General features: G+C 39.9%; 1 protein-coding gene across 3 annotated transcripts in view; it reads right to left on the bottom strand.

Moving 5' to 3' along the window:
• The window catches only part of PIP5K1B (phosphatidylinositol-4-phosphate 5-kinase type 1 beta), a 308,400-nt gene that overhangs the window by 175,600 nt on the left and 106,480 nt on the right, over positions 1-26,320 (bottom strand). For all 3 annotated transcript variants that reach the window (XM_025359786.1, XM_025359788.1, XM_025359787.1), the window contains 2 exons: positions 18,473-18,557; positions 14,255-14,323 (listed from right to left, as the gene is read on the bottom strand). In XM_025359786.1, the coding sequence (XP_025215571.1) occupies positions 14,255-14,323 (69 nt within the window). In that variant the 5' untranslated portion in view covers positions 18,473-18,557. The remainder of the gene's footprint in view (positions 1-14,254; positions 14,324-18,472; positions 18,558-26,320) is intronic.

The following is a 26,320-nucleotide window of genomic DNA, read 5'->3' as shown; positions in this document are numbered from 1 at the left end:
AAAAATGAATAAAAAGCATGGAGATAAACATCAACGTAGTTTGAGCTGGCATACCCCAAATTCCAAAGGAAATGGAAACGTTTGATGTTTTTATTACATTGAATGCTTCCTTGGAAAACAGGGTCTTGTTTTGTTTTTTATAAAGCAGAATCTCAGAAGACTCCATCCTTTGATTTTGTTCTGAAATTAAACTTTACTGCTTTAAATCTCTTTTGTATTTACAACTTTAAAACCCCTCTAATTTGTCATCTTAAAGTTATATCCAAACCAAATATTCCGAAGAACATTTGGTTGGGGGACAGGAATGGGGGAACCGACTTGTCTCCAAGATTAGAATAATTGATAAATAAGTTAAAAATAAAGAAATAACCTGGGGCGAGGGACTGTGCTGATTGTGCAGCTTAGTTTGTTCATCATTTTCTTTAAAACCCATGCAATGGGTTTTAGATGTTGTCTGCCCATTCACACCTTCCCTTATCTTGCTGTCTTCAACCACACGCCCTCACCCCATTCTACTGCACTCTCTGTCCTTAGAGAGGGTGGCACTTGCTTCTTCCCAGAAAAACTCTATTGTCCCAGGCAGAACAGTTTGAATGTGTAAAGGCAGAGACAGATGAGGAAAAAGGGTTCTTGAAGCCCAATATAGCTTCCTGAAACTAAATCAGACACTGAGATGGTAAAGCTACAATAGAAAATTTGTCATTTTTATTTAATATAACTGAAAGCAAAAAAAAATTTTTTTTTTTTGCTTTCAGTTATATTAAATAAAAATTTTTTTTTTGCTTTCTAGGCACAGTCTTTTTAAAAAGGTGTCTTTAATGCATGAAGGTTAGATTTCCTTTTGCCACAGAATTCTACTGCCTTCTGAAACAAGCTTTGACCTTCAATACTCAATAATAAGGATTACCATAGAAGGAGAATGGGGTCCCAATCTGCAATTGGAATGAGTTTGAAATTTCCAATTCCATACTTTGAACAGTGTCCCAATATGGAGAAGGTGGCAGTATTATTGTGGCCTTTACTAAGTATCGAATTCTATTGATATCTGGACTGCCAAGTCCCTATTCTCATAGGGCTTAAATTCCATTGGGAGTAGGTGGGGAGCCAGCATCAATAGTAGCAATTTGTTATTTGTACAGCCAATTACCATCTCCCTGGTACTTTCTCACATAGTGTTAGATTTAATACTCAAGCCACACTATAGTATTTCTATGCTCAGACATTCTCTTGTATAAGGTTGAGCTTATCAATGGCACAACCAGCCTGATGACCCTGCCACACACTCCCTTCTCAGTACACTGCTGTTGAGGGAGGAAGAGAAAGAGTTGGGTCCAATGTTCTGTCTGTTGTCATCAATGCCTGTTTTTGGCTCCTAAGTGCAGCTTTAAAGTCTATACTCCTTATGATTTTGAGAGGGATACAGTTGCTTTTAAAACTGCTAGGCTATTGTTCCCTCTCACTCTCTTTGAAACAGCAAACCTGAACCACCATTGATCTTGTTTCTTTCATGTTCCAAAGAAAAGAGCATTGACTACGATGTTTGTTCTGGAGAAATGGGCTGCCAAACGATCCCATATCCTGACCTCCCCTGACAATTACTGTCATCTATCTAGGGGTTGCCTTTAACTGAGCGAACATCTGGAAAGAACAGAACCTTTAACTGACAGTGTTGGAAAAAGACTGCCTTTTAAAATTCATTGCTGAAGTTCTTCCAGGAACGGCTGATCACAAGCCATCTGTAGACTACAGATGAGGGGACTTCAGGATGCCACACCATTAAGAGCCAACTTTCAAATGCCTGTACAGTGACCCACAACTCAGGTAATCACTACCGTTTTGAAACAGAAAAAGCCAAGGGAATAGAACTGAGCTCTTTCAAAGTGTTCTTTCTGTGAACACCCACAGTACAAATTCCATCCCTCTTCAGCCCTCCAACCCCCCCCCCCCATATCTCACCTCTAATTGCACCTCCAGAACTGTAGGCTCAAGAACATCTCTTTGGAAAGTCTATAACAATCTTAGAATTCAGAAGAAAAAAGTGATACATCCCTTGGATGCTGTACCAGACGCTATGTGGGAACCTATGGATGTCAAAATAATTGGGCAAGACCCCTGCTCCCCAGCCACCTACAGTGCAGTTGGCATGACATAACTGCCAACAATTATTACAAAACAAAGTCATCTGTGACATAACAGAGTTAAGTGCAGCCAAGGGAGGCTGGGGAGGGTGACGGACAGTCACTGCCTGGGAGAGTGGACAAAGGCAATGGCAGAGCTGTTTCTGGAATGAAGACATCACAGAGTGATCAGCTTGTGTTGGAAGGAATGGGGATGGAAAAGAGGAAGGTGCAGCATGCAGTGCGGCCAGAGTTAGGTGTGTGTCCAAGAATAATGGCAGGGGATGGTTAAGACACACCCACTGGGGATGGCTGTGAAGGACTCACATGCCGTGCTATGGAGCAAGGATATTTTCTGAAGGCACCAGAAGGCCAATGGAAGATAATAAGGCAGTGACTTGGCCAGCTTTGTGTATTTTAGGAATATAACTGTGGAAAAGGATCTTAGGAGGCAACATCAAAATACGGATGTTCCCCCTTCCTGAGGCCTCTTCTGCATCCATTTCACCAATGCCTATGAATCTGCAATTCGACAAATTGAAGCTGAACCCCAGACCTCTCCCTTGAGTCCCAAATCCATGTCCAACCACCCGCTTGCCTGACATTCTCAAACTCACACGTCCAAATTGGAAGACTTGTTTTTCCCTTATCATGCATCTCTATCTCAACTGATGGTCATAGCATCCACCCAGGTGCTCAAATTAGAATCCCGGGATCATCAATCATTCCTACCATGCCCTCACCCCCACATCCAACCATGGTCCCATCCAGTCAATATCAACTCTGAAGTGAATCTCAAACTTGTTTCCTTCTTTCTCCTCTAGTCTACTACCTTTGTCTAGGCTGCTGCCTATTTCTCTAACTCAGGGCTTCTCAACTTAGCACTATTGATACTTGGGGCTGATGAGTATTTGTTGTCGGGGGACAATGTCTCTGGCCTCCTACCTGGTGCCAGTAGCACCTACTCCCCTCAACTGTGACAGCACTGTCTAATGTCTCCTGGGGGACAAATCTGGCTCCCATTGGGAACCGCTGCTGTCACACTACTTGGCCACTCTTCCTTGCTCAGAACCTTGCTTCACCCCTGGCCTCCTGCTCAGTTCCTTGAATCCACTAAGCTCCTTCCTGCCTTGGGGCTTGGCAAAGGCCATTCTCTCTGCCAAGCACATTCTTTCTTCCACTCTTCTCTTGACTGCCTCCTTCACACACTTGCAATCCCAGCCCCTGTGCCGCCTCCTCAGGGAGGGTCCCCTGAGTACCTTATCTAAAAGGTAGCAGTACCTTTGCCTATCTTTATTTTCTTCATAGTACTTTAAAAGTTAGTATCAGATTGTGCATACTCTTTCTCATCTGTCTGTACTATGACAATGAAAGCATTATTAGGGTCAGGGACTAGGTCTCTCTTGGCCTCTGTTCCACCCCTAAGGCCTAGCACCATGCCAAGCTAAATAAATACTTGTCAATTGGAGAAATGAATGAGTACATGGACGTAAGTCAAATGTACGTCGTACATTCTAGGCACTAAGCACACCCATAAAAATGGCAGGGTCACAATATGAAAACTTAGCTCAGGAAAATTAGAATGTTACCCAGACAGCCTACATTTCAGCTCTGTGCTCAATAACCAAATGCTTCCTGATCTGCAGTGAAGCGGACAGCAGCACATCCTGGATGAGCAGAAATCACTGATTTAAGAGGAAGAGTAGCTCATCAACTCTGCTAGAAAGAACTGCAGCAAGACCTCATGAATAGTTTAGAAGTCTCCTTCTAATTGAACCCAATTTCTGTCTCTGGGTGTCTGGGTGTACATGTATGTCAGAAGTTGCGCAGAACTGATACAGCACTGAAAATCTTAATTTCATAGCCCCCACAGAGACCACAGCCCATCTTCTTTTCCTTCCTTAATGATACGCTGAAGGGTTGCCTCTTTCATGCAGAGGACTGAGCTGCCACATCTTCCTTTCACTGGTGTAATAAAAGCAGCTGACACAGGACCAGACAGTAAATAGAACTTGCCAGAAAATACAGTATACCATTTGGGAGAACTGGATTCCCAAAGAGGAAAATAACTTTCAAAATAGTCATCCTCCTACCTAATGCTTTCTTTACCAGATGTTTTTAAGCGGTTGAGAAGATTATTATCGAGTTGTGACTCTTTCTGTGACAGTCTACAGAATTGCCAGAGAGTACGTTTTAAAATGTGTTCTTCTCCTAACTTGACAATCCAAGATATGTCACCACTGTCAAGTGGATCTCATCCTTTACTGTCAATTTTGAGTTCTGCATTCAGCGATAATTTTTGAAATGATCATTTTAGTCATCTTCTCATTTCTAGTGTTCTATACAGTGCCCGAGGGATTTTTTAAGTTATTCTTGAGGCTATAGTTCAGATTCTGTGTTCAGAAGTGAGATATACTTTGATGAGAAAAATGGCTTTGGAACCACTCAATCAGGGAAAACATGTTAAAATTGTTAAATTCTAGGCTGGGTGCGGTGGCTCACGCCTGTAATCCTAGCACTTTGGGAGGCCGAGGTGGGTGGATCACCTGAGGTCAGAAGTTTAAGACCAGTCTGGACAACATGGTGAAACCCCATCTCTACTAAAAATAAAAAAAATTAGCTGGGTGTGGTGGTGGGCACCTGTAATCCCAGCTACTCGGGAGGCTGAGGCTGAGGCAGGAGAGCAGCTTGAACCCGGGCAGCAGAGGTTGCTGTGAGCTGAGATCACACCACTGCATTCCAGCCTGGGCAACAAGAGCAAAACTGTCCAAAAAAAAAAAAAATTGTTGGCTGGGCACGGTGGCTCACGCCTATAATCCCAGCGCTTTGGGAGGCTGAGACGGGTGGATCACAAGGTCAGGAGATCAAGACCATCCTGGCCAACATGGTGAAACCCCATCTCTACTAAAAATACAAAAATTAGCTGGGCGTGGTGGCGTGTGCCTGTAGTCCCAGCTAGTAGGGAGACTGAGGCAGGAGAATCGCTTGAACTAGGGAGGCGGAGGGTGCAGTAAGCTGAGATTGCACCACTGCACTCCAACCTGATGACAGAGTGAGACCCCATCTAAAAAAAAAATTGTTAAATTCTATTAATTTGTTCCCATTCCAAAGCTGTCTGAGTTTATTTTACTGCCCCCTGCTACTATTGCAGATAATTGAGAATCACTGTTTTAATGTCATAGGCAGCACTGCCCTCCAGACACCAGGGCATTCAGACAATAATTCTGTGGGTAGGGTCTTACAGAACCTGAAGAAAGACAGTTGGGGTTAAAATCCCAGACATACTCTGCCACATACTTGCTTTATGCCCTGGAGCATTTAGGTAACCTCTCTGTACCTCAGTTTTCTCATCTGTAAAATGGTAATAATAGTATCACCTCATAGGGCTGTTAGGAAGATTAAATGAATTTTCCAAAGTGCTTAGAATGATAGCTGACATACTCTAAGCACTTATGTTAACTCTTATTATTAGCATTGCTTTTAAAATTGCTTTTGATTGGTAACAATTAGGCTTTAATTCACTGAATTAGTAGGCTTTTGGTTAAAATAAACTCAATATATTTGATAAATAAAATTCTTCCATCAGACAATGATTCTAACTCCATAAAACAGCAAAAACTCTGAATAAACACATGGTATGTTCCCTGTGATTATTGAGTAGATGTACGACTAGAACCTAAATTACATTGCTGTCATCTTTTCCCAAATTCAGAACAGAGAACTTTAGAATTTTAAATTTTTATGTTCTTTTGCAACTTCTTAAGAGCCACCTTTAAAAAATATCTTTTATGTGCTCAGGCAAAGGAGGGCAGGTAGTGAGTGGGGAAAGTGGAGGAGCCACAGGCCTCGGGGAAACGGGGCCTGCTGGCCAGATCAGAACCCGGCTGGCTGAGCTGCACAGGGAAGCGAGTGAACACCTGCTTATATTAAGCCTTTTAATTGAAAAACAAAAGCATCGTTGTGCCCTGAGAACAGGGACCACAGTTCAGACGGCCCCACTGGCGGCAGTAACACTCAACACCCCAACCTCCTCGCCTGCCATTCACACCAAACTCAACATTGTGGGGTTTTCTGCCCCTGAAGGAAGCCGTGCAGTAAGTTTTGGGTGTAGAATATGATTTCCTATAGTTTGTGTTTTAGAGACAGCAATGTGATGGTTATAGGTATTAGGGACCAAAACACAGCATCTACAGTAAATCAGAAGGCAGAAGTACAACAAACCTGGGGAACTTAACATATGGAGGCCCCCTCCAAAGCGAATGCTGAAAGAGGTCACTTAAGAATGAACCACTCAGGGCAACAGGCTAATGAGAGGGTTAGCTTGCTTAGCTGTTTTAAATCTGAAGCTGCCAATTCTTTTTGCTTAATTATCTGTAATGTCCTGCTTAAAAGTTGTAAAGGCAGATTTGCGATCACCTGCTTTAGTACTTAGTGAGGAAGAAGACAGAAGCGCAAGTGTTTGGAGGGGTGATCTGCCAGGGTGGGGGGTGCATGGTAATGTGATGTGATTACACATGCTTCTAAGTGTAATGGAATTATTTTAGAAATGTTCCTTCTGTAAATGATGCAGCTCACCTCCTTGCTGCTTAATTTTTAAAAACACAACAGCAGTTTACTTTTTTTTTTTTTGAGATGGAGTCTTGCTCTGTTGCCTAGGCTGCAGTGCAGTGGCACCCGTTTACTATTAAGAGCACATCTTTCTCTCTGATTTTAGACACCTGTTGCTGTTGGGACGACTACAGCGTCATGCCCCAGTACTGTCAGCTCACCTCCCATGCCCAGGCTTGACTGCAGCTGCCCCAGGAGGCTAAGTAATCCTTCTCCCCAGGAATCCAGTGCTCTGTCCCCACAGAACTAATCTGGAAATCAGAGGCTCAGGGACTGCATTCTTGCTAATCAAAACAGTGACTTCACTCATTAGTATTCTACTTTTCCCAGTATTTGCTCACGCCTGTTAAATTGTTTGATCCTCACAGCACTATGAGCCAGCTTGGGTAGATATTAATTAATTACAGTTTATCAATGAGAAAAATTAAGGTTCACAACAACTAGGAAAAATGCCTACGGTTATCAACCAGTATCTGGAAGAGCTAGACTCACATCCGCCCTCCTCTTAGAAAGGGTAGTTTGATTTGAACAAGGCTTCTCAGCCTTGGCCCTAACAACATTTAGATAATTCTTTGTTTTGGGGGTCCATCCTCTGCATCGTAAGACACAGCATCCCTGACCTCTATCTCCTAGAAGCCAGTAGCGCCAGCCCTCACATTGTAACAACTAAAAATATGTCCAGACATTGCCAAATCTTCCCGGGGGTGGGGGCAAAATTGTGAATTGAGAACCAGCAGGTTAGCGTGTTTTGGATTAAGGTGGATTAGGAATCACACTTAGAATACCAAAGGGTCATTCATCCTAGAGACCAGCATAGCTGCTATTCATGACAATTGCTGCTTAGCACAAACGAATTTGCTTGTTTCATGGAAGTGGTGGCTTTCCAGAATTTGAAGGAAAAGAAGAACGGTCAGGACAGAGAACACACTCCAGCCCCTCTTCCCTCCAAAATCCTGAAATGTTATTTGTTCAATTTTTGAATCGGTATTACCATCACATAGTTCAAAATTAAATAGGCATAGAAAGATGTATTTATTTATTTATTTTTTGAGCCAGAGTCTCCCTCTGTTGCCCAGGTTGGAGGGCAGTGGCGTGATCTCCGCTCACTGCAACCTCTGCCTTCTAGGCTCAAGTGATTTTCCTGCCTCAGCCTCCTAAGTAGCTGGGATTACAGGCTTGCACCACCGTGCCCAGCAAATTTTTGTATTTTTAGTAGAGATGGGTTTTCACCATGTTGGCCAGGCTCATCTCCAACTTCTGACCTCAGGTAATCCAACCATCTCGGCCTCCCAAAGTGCTGGGATTATAGGCGTAATCCACCGTGCCTGGCCACAGAGCCACCGAGCCACCATGCCCGGCCATAGAAAGGTTTACACAGAGAAATTTCCCACCAACTAAGGACCCTACTACCTGGTTGTCCCTGGAGACAGCCAGTGTTACCAGCGGTCAGAAATATTTTATAAAAGATCTTGTATTTAAAGAAATACTTCATCTTAGATCAAAGTGTCTCTGAGCCATTATCTTACTCACATTGAAAATGCAATAAAAGGTATCTTTCCTTGGAATGTGGTCGGGGTCAGATACTATTTCCTCCTACCTCACCGCTGCCTGCCTCCACTGATAGGAAACTGTCCCAGACACTGGAATGAAGCAACAACCAAGGTCTTCAAAAATAAAACAAAGTGAACAAAACTGGGCATTTGGGTCAAGGATTCTGTGGGTGTGCTGGTCTGGTCAGTTTCTCACTGGAGCTTTCTGAGTGCTGTCAGCACGTGTGCCTGTCACGGTGAAAACTAGCTAAAAAGACTCTGCACTCTGCACACTGTAGGCGAGGCATCGGTGCCACAGGCAGGTGGCCTCTGCCCCCACAGCAGCCTGCGGTCATCAAAACCAGAATCTCCCAGTGGAGGCCTATTGTGGGGAGGCCCAGAAAGGAGGGAGAAGCAGAAGAGGAAGGGGTGAGGGACCTGGAACTACAACCTCAGGGTGAAGAAGTGAGACAAGAAGAAAAGCAAATGGAGTGCACATTTCCCATGACAGTCTAGGCCCTGGTGGTTGGGAAACAGTGACCCAGTCCAATGAACAAATCACAACATGGGACATCATGTGACTGGAGCTTCTAATCATCTCCCTAACAAAGAACTGCAAGGTAACCCGGCATATGTCATTGAATTACCCTGACATCTGTTTGTTTTGGAGAAGTGGGGCTGGGTCATTTCTTCACATATAAAACAGACAAAACTTGAATCTCTAGCATCAGTATTTTACTTGCATTGAAACCATCCTCTTTCAAGTAAACTCGTGCTCTGCCTCCTGCTTCCTTTTAAGTCTCTTGTCTTTTTAAACAACAAACAAACAAAACCCCAAAATAACACAATACTCTTTCCCAAACTTCCCTAGTTCCACCAATGGCAGACAACTTCTGGTAGTCACACTGATTGGAAATGTAATTTTCTTTTCAAAAATATTCCCCACATCTTTTCCTACTCAACTTTTCACCCAACTTTGTTGCTCAACTAACACAAAAGCCTTCCTGTGTCATCTCCCCCAACCCTGTGCAACTTGTGCTCTGCCACTGGCTTTGCACAGGCCTTTCATTTGTCACTAGCCCCTACAACAATGTTACAGTACATCACTGTCTGAAAACTGCACTCCCCAGCATGGCAGTCATCAGCCACGTGTGCTTATTTAAGTTTAAATTTAACTAAAATTAAGATAAAAAATACGGTTCCTCAGACACACTGGCCACATTTCAAATGCACAACAGCCACACACAGCTTGTGGCTATTGCACTGGTGCAAATTATAGAACATTTCCATTATTGCAGGAAGTTCCACTGGACAACACTGGCCTAGAACATAAAATCCAAACACCTCAAACCAGCACCCAAGGGTAGCTGTCATTTAGAGCCAGCCCATACTTCCAAATCTGCCTACTACGTTCCCCAGACACTGCCACTTAGCTTTATCCAGGCCAGCCTCTCCTGTGATGCCAACAAATCATGCTCCTCCCTAATTCTGTGCCTGTGCTCATTGGACTCCCTGCCATCAAGACAAACAAGTAGGTAAATGAGAATGCACAGTCACTTAAAAAGTGGAATTTTTGGCCAGGCGCAGTAGCTCACACCTGTAATCCCAGCACTTTGGGAGGCCAAGGTGGGTGGATTGCCTGAGTTCAGGAGTTCGAGATCAGCCTGGGTAACACAGTGACCCCATCTCAACTAAAATACAAAAAATTAGCTGGGCGTGGTGGCGTGCAGCTGCAGTCCCAGCTCCTCCTAGGAGGCTGAGGCAGGAGAATCGCTTGAACCCGGGAGGCGGAGGTTGCAGTGAGCCAAGATTGTGCCACTGCACTCCAGCCTGGGTGATAGAGTGAGACTCCAACTCAAAAAAAATAAAAGTAAAAGAGAAATACCAATTGTTTTGGTACTTACTGAACACCAATTTGGGTCAAGATTTAATTTTTTCATGTGGGTCCATCTTTTTTCTCCCAAATAAGTTGTAAGGTATGGGGAGGCAGAGACAAGTTCTTACATTTCTTTTGCATCCTCCTTTTTCCTTCTCACTTTTTTATACCAACAGGGAGGTCACAGGTTGTAAACTGGCCACTGCCTAAGGGCCAGATAGGGTCCACAGGCAAACTGTTTTGTCCAGAGTGTATTTTTAAAAACGTTTGAATTAGTTGCTGTCATTTAAAAATGGCAGATTTCACATCAAAATTTTTATCTCTGTTTTCTTGAAAAACATTAGAGTATCTGGCAACCCCGGGCCAGCATTCATTCATAGCTCTGTTGGCAAGAGCTGACTGCCTGCTGCCCCTTTTAAGGAAGGTGTGGACTCTCCTGTTTACCATGGTCCCCTCGTTCTTTCACTCCCTTCTTAGCTGCCGGGCCCCAGTAGGCTTCTGCATTTACAACTCTTGCGGAAAGCACTCAATAAATTAACTGATAATGGCAATACTCCACTCTGTAAATAAAGCCAGGCAGCCTTTAATGCCTGTCTTAATGGGCAGCTTGTTTGTTTTATGCAGCTAAAATCAAACTTCTTATTTTAGCCATTAGCTGAAGACATTATTAACCTCACGGCCCAATGTTAGCTGTTCTTCCTGAGCTTGCCAAGAACTGAGAATGGATTCAGGAAATGGTCAACTGCAAGACAAAAGGCAGCCAGCCTCAATAATCACATGCAAATAGCTGAGACACAGAGTGTAAAGCTGTCCCATGAACACTGAGTGTTCCCTAATAACACGTGGAAATCATAGCACTCATGACGCTGAATGTTGCTGGCAGCTGCCCAGTAAATCTGGGGCTCAATACAGAAAGCCTAAACCTGCTGCTTAATTCTAACAATACTGGTTTCTTCCCTTTTAAACTCCTCATTATAGACTACTGTGTTCTAAAATTGTTTTCATGTCTTGCCTCTCCCACTCCACTGTAAGCTACTTATAAACTCCTGTGGTATATTTCTCACTCCTAGAATAGAGGACCAGAGGCCTTAACCTGGGATCCATGGATTGGCTTCAGTCAAGGCAAAAACAATGGGTTATCAAAGCTTCTTAGTAAATCTGTGCATACCTGATGGTCAGGGCTTCAGGACTGGGAAAGAAATTTAACTTTAAGGTATTTGTAAAGGGAGTAAGATGTATGGTGGCCTTGACAACGCTCGTGTAGTCTGTTTGCTATCATTTACAGTTTTTTTGTCATTTGGATTTGCAAAGCACTGCTTTTATGCTTTCATTAAGGTCATGGGTGAGCATGGTAAGCTACCCAGGGCCAACTCAGGCATCATGCTGGTAGAGACTGAGTGAATAGGGAGTAAAACTGCCAGTTTTTGAGACCATTAGTCCAACCAGATACAAACACACTAAACATAATATTTAACCCATACTTATCCACCTTGTCTGAAAGGAGACTAGTGAATCTTTTAGACGCCTTTAAATCAAGACTCATTAAATTTGAACATACTTTTTATGAGTAATTTAATGACTCTCTCAAAATTGGAAATGCAGTTAGTTTGAAATAAACTACATCTTTATGAACTTCTCCAGGTTTGTAAAAGATATGTTTCTTCTCTAAATATGTATAAACCATATGTACAATAATAATGCTCAAATTATACTGGGGAATAATGTCTCACTTATAATCTGGTTTCCAGAATGTACTCTTCCTCATTTTTGAAAATAGGAATAATATTTGCTATGTCCTGTTTTCTCACAATTTTCCCATTCTCAAATTTGTTTAAAGCTCACATTCAGAGGTTTTCCCATTCTAGCTTTAAATTTTTTCGTCTGGGAAATGGTTTACCTGGGCCTAGAGATAAACATATTTGCAATAGCTTATGTGCCTCTTATTATTACCTCTCCTAACTCTGAGATAAACACATTTGCAATATCTAACTTCTAAGTCCAGCATTAACACCTTCTTCAGTTTGAAGATCAGAGAATTAAACTGAATAATTCAGCTGAGCTTTTACCTCTCAGTAGAACAACACTTTCTCTAAGTGATTCCTTCTTCTTGCTATTCCTTCTTCTTGCTATGTCAATACCATATTTATTAAGGGGTGAAGTTCTAAGTGCTGTGCTGGTCTTCTTGGTGCTTTTTAAGAAGGCTATGTGCATCCCCTTCCATTGCTTATACCTTCTAAAACCAGAAATCATTAATAAGATCCTGATATTATTACACATAAAAAACTGTTCATTTAAAAAAAATTTCTGGTCCCTTTAGGTTTTCTGTGTCTTTCCTTATTTCTCCTACCATAGAATTTGATTTTCAGTTTTTACAACCTAAAAAACATTGCTGAGTTAAATATCCTACTAGAGACATTAATCACAGAATTACCTATACTAATTATTGAAAACCTGCTTGACTAAAGAAATTCTTGGGCAGGGTACAATTAGCAAACTCTGAGATGTCATGGTCACATTTTTTCTACAACTTTTGTAGCCACAAAGCCTCTCCTGTAAGTCAGAATTCAGTCAAGAATTTCAGTGCATCTTGATGCTGACTGAGAATACTACCTGAAACTGATCTGAAGTAATAACAGGCTAGCAATGTAATCATCTCCGTGTTGGTCCATGCTTGAATGAATGTACATGGAATCTTGGGTAAACGAGACGGGATTTGGTTTTTCACCTGTGTCTAAAAATAAATAATAGTGTATTGTTGCCTTTGGCCAAATTTTATAAAATATACTGTGACACTTCTGAGCTCTTGAATCTTTACCCAACTCTTTTCCAACCACACCATCACTTTGAATGATAACCTCTTGGTTTATATTTCAAGGTTTGGCTGAGTGGAAAAGGCAGATAAAAAAGATCAGGAAAAAGTGCATATTCCCCCACATGAAAATGGAACAGAAAATACATCATGCTAGTTCCATGACCTGAATATGTGGTCGGAGCACATAGCTCATATACTTTATGACTAAACGTCTTGCAGGCTATCCATCAAAGTATAAAGGGAAAAATTAAGAAATAATAAACCCTCAATACACAAACCTCCTACTCTTAAGAGGGTGAAATAGCAAGAACTTTGAAAAGCTAAAATGTATAGTCAATTTATAATCAGGAGTAGAGGTGCTTGGGAACATATTTCACCCAGTAATGTGTTTGAACATCAGCTTAATAGCTGGGAGTCAAGTCAAAGACTGGTAAGTTAAGATACACTAGGAAGTCTGGAAAATGAGTTTTTGTGAAATGGACTGAAGACATAAAATCTGAGCGACTTAGAAAAGGCGGGGAAGAGGAGCATCTCATATTTTAAAAGTTTTAAAATACAAAGGTTGGAAATGTTTTAAATATTGGTGGAAAGTAGCGAGTCCATTAAAGGATTTATATATTATACACAGAACACTGCATGCCCTCAGGAGCCTTCTTCTTAGGAATAAGAAGGGTCTTCAAACAACTATCTTCACTCAATATTCTGTATTATGGTGAATTGACCCTCAAAGATCCCCATGCCCTAATCCTTGGGACCTGTGAATATGTCACCTTATAAGGCAAAAATGAATTCAAGTTGCAGAGGAAATGAATGTTGCTAATCAGCTGATCTTTTAGATAAAGAATATTACTTTTTATTAATATTTTTCCGTGTTTCTGTGAGCCTAGGAGGGCTCAGTGCAATCACACAGGCCCTTTAAAGTGTCAGGGTGATACAGCCTGGGAACGACTCCACCAGCCATTGCTGGCTTTGAAGATGGCAGGGAGCCACGACACAGGGCACGCGGGGAGCCTCTAGAAGCCGGGAAAGACAAGGACCAGACTCTCCCCTGGAGTGTCCAGGAATGAATACAGTTCTGCAGACACGTGGATTTCAGCCCAGGGAGACCCATGTTAGGCTTCTGACTTACTGAACTAGAAGATAATGTATGTATGTTGTCTTAGCCACTAAATTTGCAGTAATTAGTTATAGCAGCAACTGGAAACTAAGATAGTAACTTACAACTGCTTTGGAGAAAGAAAGGCCTTCGATAATATTCATGTACCAAACAGCAACACAGTGTTCCTCTTTAGAAAATAAAATGCACACTCACCTTTTTATAGGTTTTTTCTTCATTTTGTTTTCCAGGTGCTGCCTCTCCATTTTCAGCAGCAGACGACATCTACAAGAGAAACACATTGCCATTTGAACTTGAATGCTACTCTGAAATACAATATATTAATAATATTGCTAACCAAAGGATCTATTTTAGTTAAGCATGTTTTTGTTATGGCTATTGCTGTGTTCCTAAGAAAGGAAGAAAGAAAAATTTCAAAATACTAAAAAAGAAATCTGCATTCCTTAATCTTTCAAAAATAAATCCAAAACTTTTTCGTAATATATTTTATCCCATATGCTCTAAGAAAGCATGTACATGTGTATAAGTTTCTGTCTACAAGGCTTTTTTTTTTTTTTTTTTTTGAGACAGGGTTTCATTCTATCACCCAGGCTGGAATTGGAATGCAGTGGTGTGATCATGGCTCACTGCAGCCTCAAACTCTTAAGTTCAAGCAGTCCTCCCACCTCAGCCTCTCGAGTAACTGAGATTATAGGCATGAGCCACTGTGCCCAGGCTACACAGCTTTTTAAAAAACTTTTCTTCTGGTTATAAATGCTCACTGTAAAAATATGTGGGAAGTACCAAAAAATATGAGTCAGAACAAAAAAATTACTCAATTCACTACCCTTGGGCAACTCCACTATTGATATTTTATCATATTTATTTCTACCTTTTATTTTGTGTATTTTCATATGAAAAAACTTACAATACTATCTTACCCAGTATTTTTCACTGAACATTTATGTAATCAATATTTTCCCATTTGATTACAAAAATATCTTTGTAAGAATAATTTTTTTCTAGTTGTAAGATATACCACTCTGAACACCACTGTGTGTTAATACTTTAGTCACTGCTAATATTGAAGGATAGTTGAGGCAGCTCAAAGAGTTCTGCTCCCGCAAATAGTACAATAATTATTTTATGCTTATATCTTTATCTAACATCAATGTTTTCTTGGACTAGATTCTTGGAATTGCTAGGGCATCCTAGGGTACTAAAATTTTAAATTTTAAATTATTAATTATTATTAATTATTAATTATTTAAAAATTATTGGTAAATTTATTTCCAGAAGAATATACTCATTCACACTGCTATCAGCAGTGAGTGAGGGCTCATTTCATTACACATTTAGTAATGACTGTTATCATCTTAAACAGCTTTGCTAATCTGACAGGTAAAAGAAATCATCTCCTGGTTTTAATTTGCATCTGTGAAAATTTACTGGTGAAGGTTAACATTGTTTTCACATCATTTTTAGTTCTTCGTATTTCTTCGAGTTTTCCATTGTTTCATCCATTTATCTATGGAGGTTTCCATTCTATTAATGTTTCCATATCTATTAATGTTTCCATTATTGATTTTTACCTATTATGGTTATTCATACTAGTGGTTTGCTTATTTTTATGCTTTAAGGTCATTAATTGCTTGCCAAGTATATTATTAATAGTCTTCTGTTATTATGTGCCTTTTTGTTTCTGAGACAGGGTCTCACTTTGTCACTCAGGCTGGAGTATAGTGGTGTCATCACAACTCACTGCAGCCTCGACCTCCCAGGCTCAGACAATCCTCCCGCCTCAGCCTCCCAAGTAGCTGGGACTACAGGCGCTCATCACCACGTCTGGCTAATGTTTTGCAATTATTTTGGTAGAGACAGGGTTTTGCTATGTTGCCCAGGCTGGTCTCGAACTCCTGAACTCAAGCAATCCTCCTGCCTCAGCCTCCCGAAGTGCTGGGACTACAGGCATGAGTCACTGTGCCCAGTCTACCGTGTGCCTTTTAACTTGTTTCATAACTATGATATAGAAAAGTTTTACATTTTTACACACTCAAAACTATTACATATCTTTGTGAATTCTTTTAATGCCTTAAGATAAAATATATTTTTTCATTGAGAGATCTGATCTTCAAAAATGTGTTTCTCTCTTTTCCTAATGATAAGATTTTCACATGTAACCTATAATTCATCTGAATTTTTAAAGCCAGTTATGTTACTTCTGTGGCAAACAAGGGTAACTTCATAATTAGGGAACCACAATATTTAAGGGTCTTACCTTAAATTGCATGCAGAACATTTAATACCAAGGAAGGGTAAAGTTTCTGACTTTCTTTTATGCCTTTGAAGCATGCTTTAAATTCTGGGCTTTTAATAAACACAGCATATGCTAAACCTAGGAATTCATCAATTATTTCTCTGCCTTGGAACTAAGTGACTGAGTTTACCCACACTGCCATGAGCTTGATATGGCTAAAAACCATCCAGGAAAATAAATGCAAGAGTCACGGTGAGCCAACCTCACTAGATCTAGTACTGCCCACCAATCAAACCACCCTTTTACAGAATTTTGCAGTTCTATTTGTGTCTATTTAATCTGTCTGTGTTAGAATAGAGTCTTCAAGGACAGATGTTTCACAAACTATTGTTTTCCATCTGTATCTGCTTAAATTGACTTAAAGAATAATTCATTTTTCTAGTCTCTTTATAATAATATTTTGGTAAGTTTTGAATAAAAATGCCAGAAGAATTAAAATGGTTTATATATCATGCTCAGGGTAAAATACAGGCCTTCAACTGTTTAACAGAGCCAAGACCTCCCTAAAGAATGCCATTCTAGTAATTTCACCTTTAAGACTTTGCAGCTTTTAAAACCAAAAAACTACAAGAGCAACTCTGAAGGGTGCTTAAAAAAACAACCTTAATGAGAAGTTAACTAACTAGCATGAATGAAGGACGGAGGATGAGATGGTCTTAAAGTATTTTTTATTACTTTGTGAATCACCCCTGACTTGACAGTAGGGAAGAGGAGAAAAACATGTAAACTTCTATTTTTTTAAAAACACACTTCCTTTTAAGCAGCACAACATATAATAATGATAAACGAAGGCCATGAACTATCATCTGGATTCAAAGGTTATTTATTTGTTTTTCCTATAGAGTGATGTTTAACAAAGTTCACATGAACCTATTAACCAGGGACATTGGAGTCAGAGAGGCCATGTAGCAGGGACAAAGAAGATGCTTGGGGATGTACTGGTAAACTGCAAAGGGCTATTACAATGGTCGCAATGATGACTACTGTTTCTTCTTAGACTTGTTATGCTTCTGCACCACATCATCTGTAACTAATGAAGCCAAGGTAAGTATGAATTAAAAACATCATTTTAAAAAACATTATACAATCAGGTTGGGCATGGTGGCTCACACCTGTAATCACAGCACTTTGGGATGCTGGGATGGGATGATCACTTGAGGCCAGTAGTATGAGACCAGCCTGGGAAAAACAGTGAGACCTCATCTCTATAAAAAATAAAAAATTAGCCAGGCGCAATGTCTTGCACCTATTGTCCCGGCTACACAGGAGGCTGAGGTGGGAGGATTGCTTGAGCCCAGGAGTTTGAGGCTGTAGTGAGCCATGATCACACCACTGCACTCCAGCCTGGGCAACAGAGGAAGAGCCTGTCTCAAAAAGAAAAACAAAAGCAAACACTGTGTCATTTTAGATAAGAGACTTGAGTATATTTTGGTATCCACAGGTCCTGGAATCAATCCCCGGCAGATACCAAGGGCTGACTGCACTGAATTTCCTTTGGGGGTGATGCAGATGTTTTGGAACTGCATAGAGGTAGTGGTTACGTAACATTGTAAATGTACTAAACTGTACTAAAAATGAACACACTGAATTGTTCGTTTTTAAATGGCTAATTTTATATTATATGAATTTCACCTGGGAGACACAGCAAGCCATCGTCTCTAAAAATTTTTTTTGAAGTTATAATCATATGTATTTTTCATGTACACATAAAAGGAAGGAGGAAAGATATTCTCAGAAGTTCTGGTAATTATCTACAGATGATGGGATTATAAAGGTTTTAGGTTTTCATTTTTATATTTTGTTAGATTCTCCAAGTATTCTACAGTGAACACTACTACACTTAAAAATAAGGAAAATACTATTTAAAAATTTAACCACACATAGTAATTAACAACAGAGACCACATCTTGGTTTTTTTTAACCCTTCTGGCATGCCAAAATTCATAAAATTTCTTGTTTCTGTTTGCTTGATGTTTGTTTCAAATTTGATGTCAAAGTTAAAGGTTATGAGCTAGATATATGTTTTAGAATATTTGTAAAAATATTTACGATAAAAAGCTAAGGGCTCTATACTGATTTGATCAGAATTAATTAAAAATATAGACTATATTCCTTACCTTTGTAAATGAAATGGCAAGTCATCTGCAGTTGGTAGTGATGGGTGGCCTACTCATTGTTGAGACCGTTTTCTTTCCCAGGTTTCTGTTAAAATAGAAATTTCTGGTCATTATTTATTCATATCCCTACTACATCTCCCAAAAAAGATGAGAGGTAGCTATCAGGATACATGCAATATAAGCAGTTAAAATTAAAACAAAGGAAGGAATGTGGGTGAGGGAAAGTAAACGTGGAGAGCAAGATGATTCTATCAGCAAAGGCTGTGCATAGAACATAAGCCACAGGGCCTGGTATGGTTGTTGAATAAGCTTTACAGTCTACAACTTGACTCTGAGATTCCTGGTTTCCAGAGGAAAGGAAAATATGATCAGTTAGCAGATGCATAATGAGGAAAAGATAAAAGCAGAGCAGTTGCTCAAATGAACCACAGGTATCCAGAGATTCAAGCTGGAGTGGAAATTTCTCCCATGGATCTTCATAGAGAAGACCACATGTGACATGTGGACAATTTCTCAATATTATCCCTATGACAAATTACCTGTGATTTCCATAAGGGTTGATTAGACGACACAACTTCAAAGAAAAGTTCAAAAAAGCTGTTGTGCTATAATTATGTTTGATACAGAAGAGATACTTGCTTATTGTAATCAATTTAAAAATGTAAAGACGTATAAAGTAAAAATGAATTAGACTGGGCATGGTGGCTCACGCCTGTAATCGCATCACTTTGGGAGGCCAAGGTGGGAGGGTTGCTTAAGGCCAGGAATTTGAGACCAGCCTGGGCAACATAGTGAGCCTCTGTCTCTTAAAAAAAAAAAAAAAAAAAAAAAAAAATTAGGTCTTACTCTTATGTCCCCTACCCCGCGATAGCCAATATGAACAGTCTGTTTGTTGTATAGCCTTTCAAAATCTTCCCTATGCTTTTTCACACACACATTTATTTCTGCCACTTGCTCTTATCAATATATTTTTCAAATCTATATATCTACCTCACTTAAAAATGACTGCATATATTCACAAGATGGACATACCATTGTTTAACCAATCACTCCTCCGTGGAAGAACATTCAGGCTGTTTCCAAATTTGGCTACCTTAACCAGAGCAGGAATAAACAGCCTTATTCAAACATCTTTAATGTTCTAGTACTTTTATTTTTGTAGGAAAGAATCCTAGAAGTGGAATAACTGTGGGGCGAAACATGATAAGCATGTTAACTACTTGAATGACTATTGCTACATTTCTTTCCGTGCAAAGGCTGAAGCAATCAGCCCAACTGTGCATGGTGAGTGGCTGCTTATTGACACACTGATCAGCACTGGTGTTCACCATCTTTAAAAGTGTTTGCTCACCTGATGGGCATCTCAGTGGTTTTAACTCGCATTTTCTCACTACTAACAGGGTTGATTCTTTTCACAGGTTTATTGATGATTTACAATTCCAGTTCACGCCCTTTGACTATTTTTATACTGGGCTGTTTTATCTTTCTTTTATAATCAGTTTGTGAGACCTCTTCATATTTTAAACATTAGCTCTGTCCTAGAGATTGCAAGCATTATTCTTCTTTTGGCTTTATTGTGTCTTGTCATTACAGACATTTTAAATTTTACACAGTCAAATCTGCCAATTTTTCCTTTATGGATTATAAATTTACTATCTTGGAATTATTCCTTTTTGGATGATGGATTATGAAAGAGAGCTCCCCCAACCTGATGTAATACATGTATTCTCCCATATTTTCTCTTAATACCTTTATGGGTCCATATTTAATATTAGATCTTACTTCAAATGGAATCTAATCCAAATGGAATACTGCCTCAGATGGACAGCTAATTGCCCCCAAATCATTTACTTTATGATCTTTTCCTTACTGGAAAGACAAGCCACCTTTAGCATACATTAAGTTTTCCTATATACATTGATTTAGTTAAGGCATCTACTCTGTTCCAAACACTGACTTGTGGATTCCTAAGTCAATGTCATATTGCTTTTAAAATGCAGTAACATGATCATATGCTTTGATGCCTGCTAGCACAACTTCCCAATGTTGTTTTTCCTTCAAATTTGGACATTTTCTTGCATTCATATTTTTATATGGCCTTTAAAAACATGTTGATTGGGCTGGGTGCAGTGGCTCACGCCTGTAATCCCAGCACTTTGGGAGCCCAAAGCGGGTGGATCACCTGCAAAACCAGCCTGGCCAATATAGTGAAACCCCATCTCTACTAAAAATACAAAAACTAGCTGGGTGGGGTGGCAGGTGCCTGTAATCCCAGCTACTCAGGAGGCTGAGGCAGGAGAATCGCTTGAACCTGGGAGGCAGAGGTTGTAGTGAGCTGAGATGGGGCCATTGCACTCCAGCCTGGGTGACAAGAGCAAAACTCTGTATCAAAAAAAAAAAAAAATCATGTTGACTGATCTGACAACACTTTTATCTTTCAAGTTGGGATTCTGACTGGGATTATATATAGTTATTTTAGAATAATTTTTGTCTTTAGGATCATAAGTTTTCTCATTTGAAAAGATAGTATAGCTCTCCACTTCTTCAAATGTTTATATCTTTTACTACAATCTTTTTTTTTTTTTAATTTGTCTTACATCTCACTAAATTCACTCCTGGATATTTTCATTTGTCACTCTTTTAAATAGAATGAAATATAAATGCTTATCTTTTTAGAAATGTAAAAATATAAAATTAAAACTCCTTATATTTCTAGAATAAATCTTAATGTTGATTTGATTTCTTAATGTTTTTAAAAGGATATTTTCACAAGTGATATTGAACAATTGTTGTGGCCATCTTTATCAGTTTCGGTATGAAGGAATTTATACTTTTCATAAAATTGGAAGGCTTTCTTTATAGGCACTCAGGTTTTTTTCTGTTTATTATTCCTCGCGGAATTTATAACCTTTCTTTCAAACAAATTTGGGTAATTTATACTTTATTAGAAAAACATCAATTTCCTCTAGATTTCAAAATTTATTGCCATAAACCTGAACATATCATTGTCTTATTGAATTATTTTAATCCTTCTGGGATCTGGGCAATTTTTTTCCTCATTCCTAATGTTGCATGTGTATATGTGTCAGATTATCCCGTTTTAATTGCTTTGTGTTCAATTACATTAATTTTAGCTTTTGCCAATGATAATACCTTTTTTGTTTTGATTTTTAAAAAAATTTCTTAGATGCAATAATATTTAGTTTATTTTTCATTCTTTTTTTTTTTTTTAATAGTACCAAAAGTATTTAGGCTATAAAGTATTCCTAAACGCATTAACAATTTCTTTGTAAGTTTTGATGTGAAATATTCTCTTTAATTAACTTCCAGATAATTTGTCATTTTGTATTTGATTTTCGATTTGATCCAGGAATCATCTATAAGAAGGCTTCTTAATTTCAAGCATTCACATTTTATTTATTATTATTATTACACTGTCAGTTTTTTGTTTTATTGCAGTGGGATAAAAAAGGGGATGAGTAAAATAGCTTTTCCCCCCAAATTCATTTAGTTTTTCCCTGTGGCCATAGAAATAGATTTTTGTAAGCGTTCTATAGACACAAGAGAAAACTGTAGATTCTGTGTTTATAAGGCATGAACACTATATACAAATACTAACCTGTATCATTATTTACTTTGTCAAATTATGAAAGAATTATTATTATTAATTTTTTTGAGACAGGGTCTGGCTCTGTTGCTGAGGCTGGAGTGAACTGGCATGATCTCGGCTCACTGCAACCTCCACCGCCCAGGCTCAAGTGATCCTCCCAACTAAGCCTCCTGAGTAGCTGGGATTATAGTTGCACGCCACCACACCTGGCTAGTTTTTAAATATTTTTGTAGAGATGGGGTCTCACACAATGTTGCCCAGGCTTAAGTCTCAAACTCCTGAGCTCAAGTGATCCACCTGCCTCAGTGTCTCAAAGTGCTGGGATTACAGGCATGGCCACTGTGCCTGGCCAAATTATGAAATAATTATTTCAAAATTCCCTAATATAATTATAGTTTTGCCATGTTCTCCTGTATGTCTACTTCATTTTTTTTTGCCGTACACATTCCAGAACTACATAGGTCAGGAAATAAAAGGCAATGCCTATAATAACATTTTGTTTACTATTAATTACATTGGTTATTACTATACTTACTTTTACTCATTATTTATTTGCTGGTTTGCTCGTATTATCTTTTTTATTTTAAATCATTTAAAAATCTGTTTTTCCATTAAAAAAGCAAAATGACTATACACTATCTTCACTGCTCAGACATTTTTCCCTTGGTCTGCTGTGTAGACATGGAGATGAGCTACCCAGATCTCCCTCTAAGGGGGGAAGACTGCCTTACTGCATGCCTCTGCAGGGAGCCACTTTAGCCTAGGTCATGGCCTTCCTGGGGCAGCCACCTCTTGTGACGGAGTGGCACGGTGTCACTTTCCTCCAGCTCCCCACCAAGGTGGCCCAGGCTGTGCGTGTCCTGCATGGGACTTTGATTTTGTGCTCCTTCCCTCATCTTTTTACAGGTTTTATCAGTTTCCTAGGGCTGCCCCTACAAAGTACGAGAGTCTGGGTGGCTTCAAATGACAGAGATTTATTTTCCCACAGTTCTGGAGGCTAGAAGTCCAAAATAAAGGTATTGGCAGGGCCATGCTCCCTCTGAGACTCCATAGAATTCTTCCTTGCTACTTTTTGGCTTCTGGTGGTAGCCATCTTTCTTGGTGCCTCTTGGCTTGCCACTGTGTTACTCCAGCCCAGGCCTCTGTCACCATATAGCACTTCTCTCCATGTGTCTCCCTTTTCATGTGGCATTTTCCTCTTCTTATAAGAACACCAGTTTTACTGGGTTAGAGCTCACCCTCATGAACTCATCTTAACTTGATTATATTTGCAGACCCTATTTCCAAATAAGGTCACATACACAGGTACTGAAAATCAAGACTTCAACATATCTTTCTGGGGAACACAATACACAGGTGTTAATTCCTAGTAAGTATCTTGAAACCAAAACTGTGTCCCAGTACTTGCTTCCAGAGAACCCAATCCATGACATCTCTTTTCTCTTTCTTGTCCATAGGTAGAGACACTTGGAATATTTTTACTCTTTCATTGCCTGCTCCACTCCAAACTACTAAATATCTCCTCATAGTCAACATGTCTCTTCCATTTTAAGACATCTTAATGTACAATTTAGACTTCATAGTGACCCTATGATCATTTATTTAGACTTGACCGTAAGTTTTGCAATGTTTGTTGCTCATCACTCTTTCCTTGGCTCTTCATCTCCTCCTACCTTGACACCTATGTCCTGATTCGTTTCTCAGAAGTGGCATGTAGATGGCCCACTCTGAATAACTCCATGTCCAGAAATGTCTTCCTTTTGCTCTTATGTAGGAATAGAGCTCTTGGCCATGCGATATTCTTGGCTCACAGGTCTTTTGTCCCATCTCTCTATAAACACTGTATTGCTGACTGCTTACTTCCCACTTTGTAGATGAGTAGTTTCATGTTAGTCTGATGCTCCCTCCGTTGGAAGCATACTGGTTTTCTCTGTCTGGAAACCTCTGAGGGTTTTCATTTAACACTGTTCAAAATTCCATAATGATAGATGTGCCTTTTTTTCATTCATCTTCCCCAGTAAAGAGAAACTGACAAGAAGTAAATACATGGAGATCCAAATAGGCAGCTATGTGATGACCTGACTTAAACCACAAATAGAATTTAGGTTATCTCAATGAGGAATGAACAGGCTGCATATCTTTCAGGCAGTCCTCCATGAATATTATTTCTCCTAACCAGCCTTTTGATAAGAATTGGACAGTGGAGTACTCAAAGTTGTAGTCTCTGGCAAGAGCCTGGAATGCAGAAATTCCAATGGCCAAGTAAGGACATATTCACAAGGTTCAGGTCTCCTTAGAAGATGTTACTAGGTAATCTGACACAAGAGTCCCAGTTAAAACTTATTTTCAAAAATTATTTCTGATATGAAAGAGAGCTAACCTATGGTGTCATATGACTGGACTGTTGAGCACCAGGCTCAGTGAGGAATAATACATGCCAGGCAATTACTTGTTGTTTTTTTTTTTTTACTATGTGGTTACTTATCTATTATTTCTGGTATTTAGTATCTGGATTCTGTGACCTTAAGGAACAATTCATACTGTTTCATAGCTTTCTATAGTTCTATGTTTTCACTCGATTTGAGAGAAGGGAAGATCATTTATCGAGCAACTACGATGTGTGAAATGTTGCCACATACAGGATCTCATTTATTCTTGCAAATAATCCCTTGGCACTCCCCAATTTAACATGTGCTATTTTGACACTTGTAACTGTCCTATACAGTCCATGGGATGCCATAATTTTAATTTTGCTGAGCTGGGCTCTCTTGCTGTGAGGCTGCTTTGTAAAAGGGAAGCCCTTAGTTGGTGAATGAACCTAGCAACCATCCACTCCCACCCCACGCAGCTCCATCTCAGCCTGGCTTTGCCATTCTCTAAACCAATGCTGGGCATTACAACCACCAGGGAAGTTTTTTGAAAATTCAGCTTCTGGGGCCTCACACTGAAGCCAGGGAATCACTACCTCTGCGTGGTAGACCTAGGGAGTCAGTATTTTCAGCATGCTTCACAGGCTTGGGATCATCTAAGCTACTCTGTCTAGTAAAGGCAATAAAGAGAATTTATCACTTCAGGAGTGCTTTCAGGGTCTATTAGGGAAAACAGAAACCATTCTGAATATTAAACTACTCTGAATATTAAAGAGGGGAAATTTAATACATGGAACTGGTTATAAAAGTGATGACTGAGCTGAAAAGCTAAGCAAGAGATGGTGATGAGACAGATTAAAATCAACATGATGCCACTATTGCTTTTAGGGCTGCAGGCACAAGTGGAGGTGGTGTTAACAGACCTCAAAAGCAGAGGTCAGCTGGGATCAGAACATCACGATAGTGGTTGACTGGCAGAAGTTGGAACTGCAGTAGGAGGGGTATGTTTAGAAGCATGGAGAAGACAGTCACTATTGGAGATGCCACCCAAGACAGACAGGTTGGGGGAGAACATCCTGGTTTCTCCCATCCACCTTCTACCCACCAATCCCTGTCTATGGCTCCCAGGGGTCAACCTCATGAAAAGCATCTGAGCCCATAGGAAGCCTGAGAAATGCATCGTATATGGGATGACTTCCCTGTGATACAGAACACGGGAAGAGTAAGGAATGACTCTGAGGACAAACAAGCCAATGATGGGCCATAAAACGAAACAGAAATTATAATGAAAGTGGGAAAGCAGCGGGGGAATAAGCCTGAGACACATGATTCTCGATGGAAATGTGGATTGGCGGGTAGGCTAGGAGCTGGTACACACGTTTCTATTGTTATGGCTCTGGGAATCTGTTAAGAGCTTAAATAGATCACTACCAAGCAGTCAGGGTCTACCGCAGCCCCTGCATTAAGTCTAGGAGGAAGGAGAGGAGCGAGGTTGTGACTTGGGATGATTTTCCTGGAGTCCAGTCAAGTGGTAGGGCTAAGATTTGATTCAGGGTTGTTAAGACTTCAAACCTAATGCTCTTTCCACCATACACCTCTCTTACTTGTTCTCTCCTACTTAAAAACAATGAGAAGACTGTCTAATCAATATTGCACTGCATTTTTCAATTTGTAAATGCAATCAAAAGGTTAGCCAACAATATTAATTTACATAATTATTTCCTATAAAACTTGTTCTACATCAGTGAGTCTCAACTCAGAGGGAACATCTTAATTGAAAAGGTGGTAGAGGAGCTTTTCAAGACTCTACAGTTACTGAAAGTTTTAGATATATTGTGCCTGGGGGCCCTATGTGAGTCAGAAGCAACC

The sequence above is a fragment of the Theropithecus gelada genome, chromosome 15 (genome assembly GCF_003255815.1).
Source record: "Theropithecus gelada isolate Dixy chromosome 15, Tgel_1.0, whole genome shotgun sequence".
NCBI classification, from domain to species: Eukaryota; Metazoa; Chordata; class Mammalia; order Primates; family Cercopithecidae; genus Theropithecus; species Theropithecus gelada.
The sequence above is the reverse complement of the archived record's forward strand: the minus strand, read 5'-3'. Positions and strand labels throughout refer to the sequence as shown.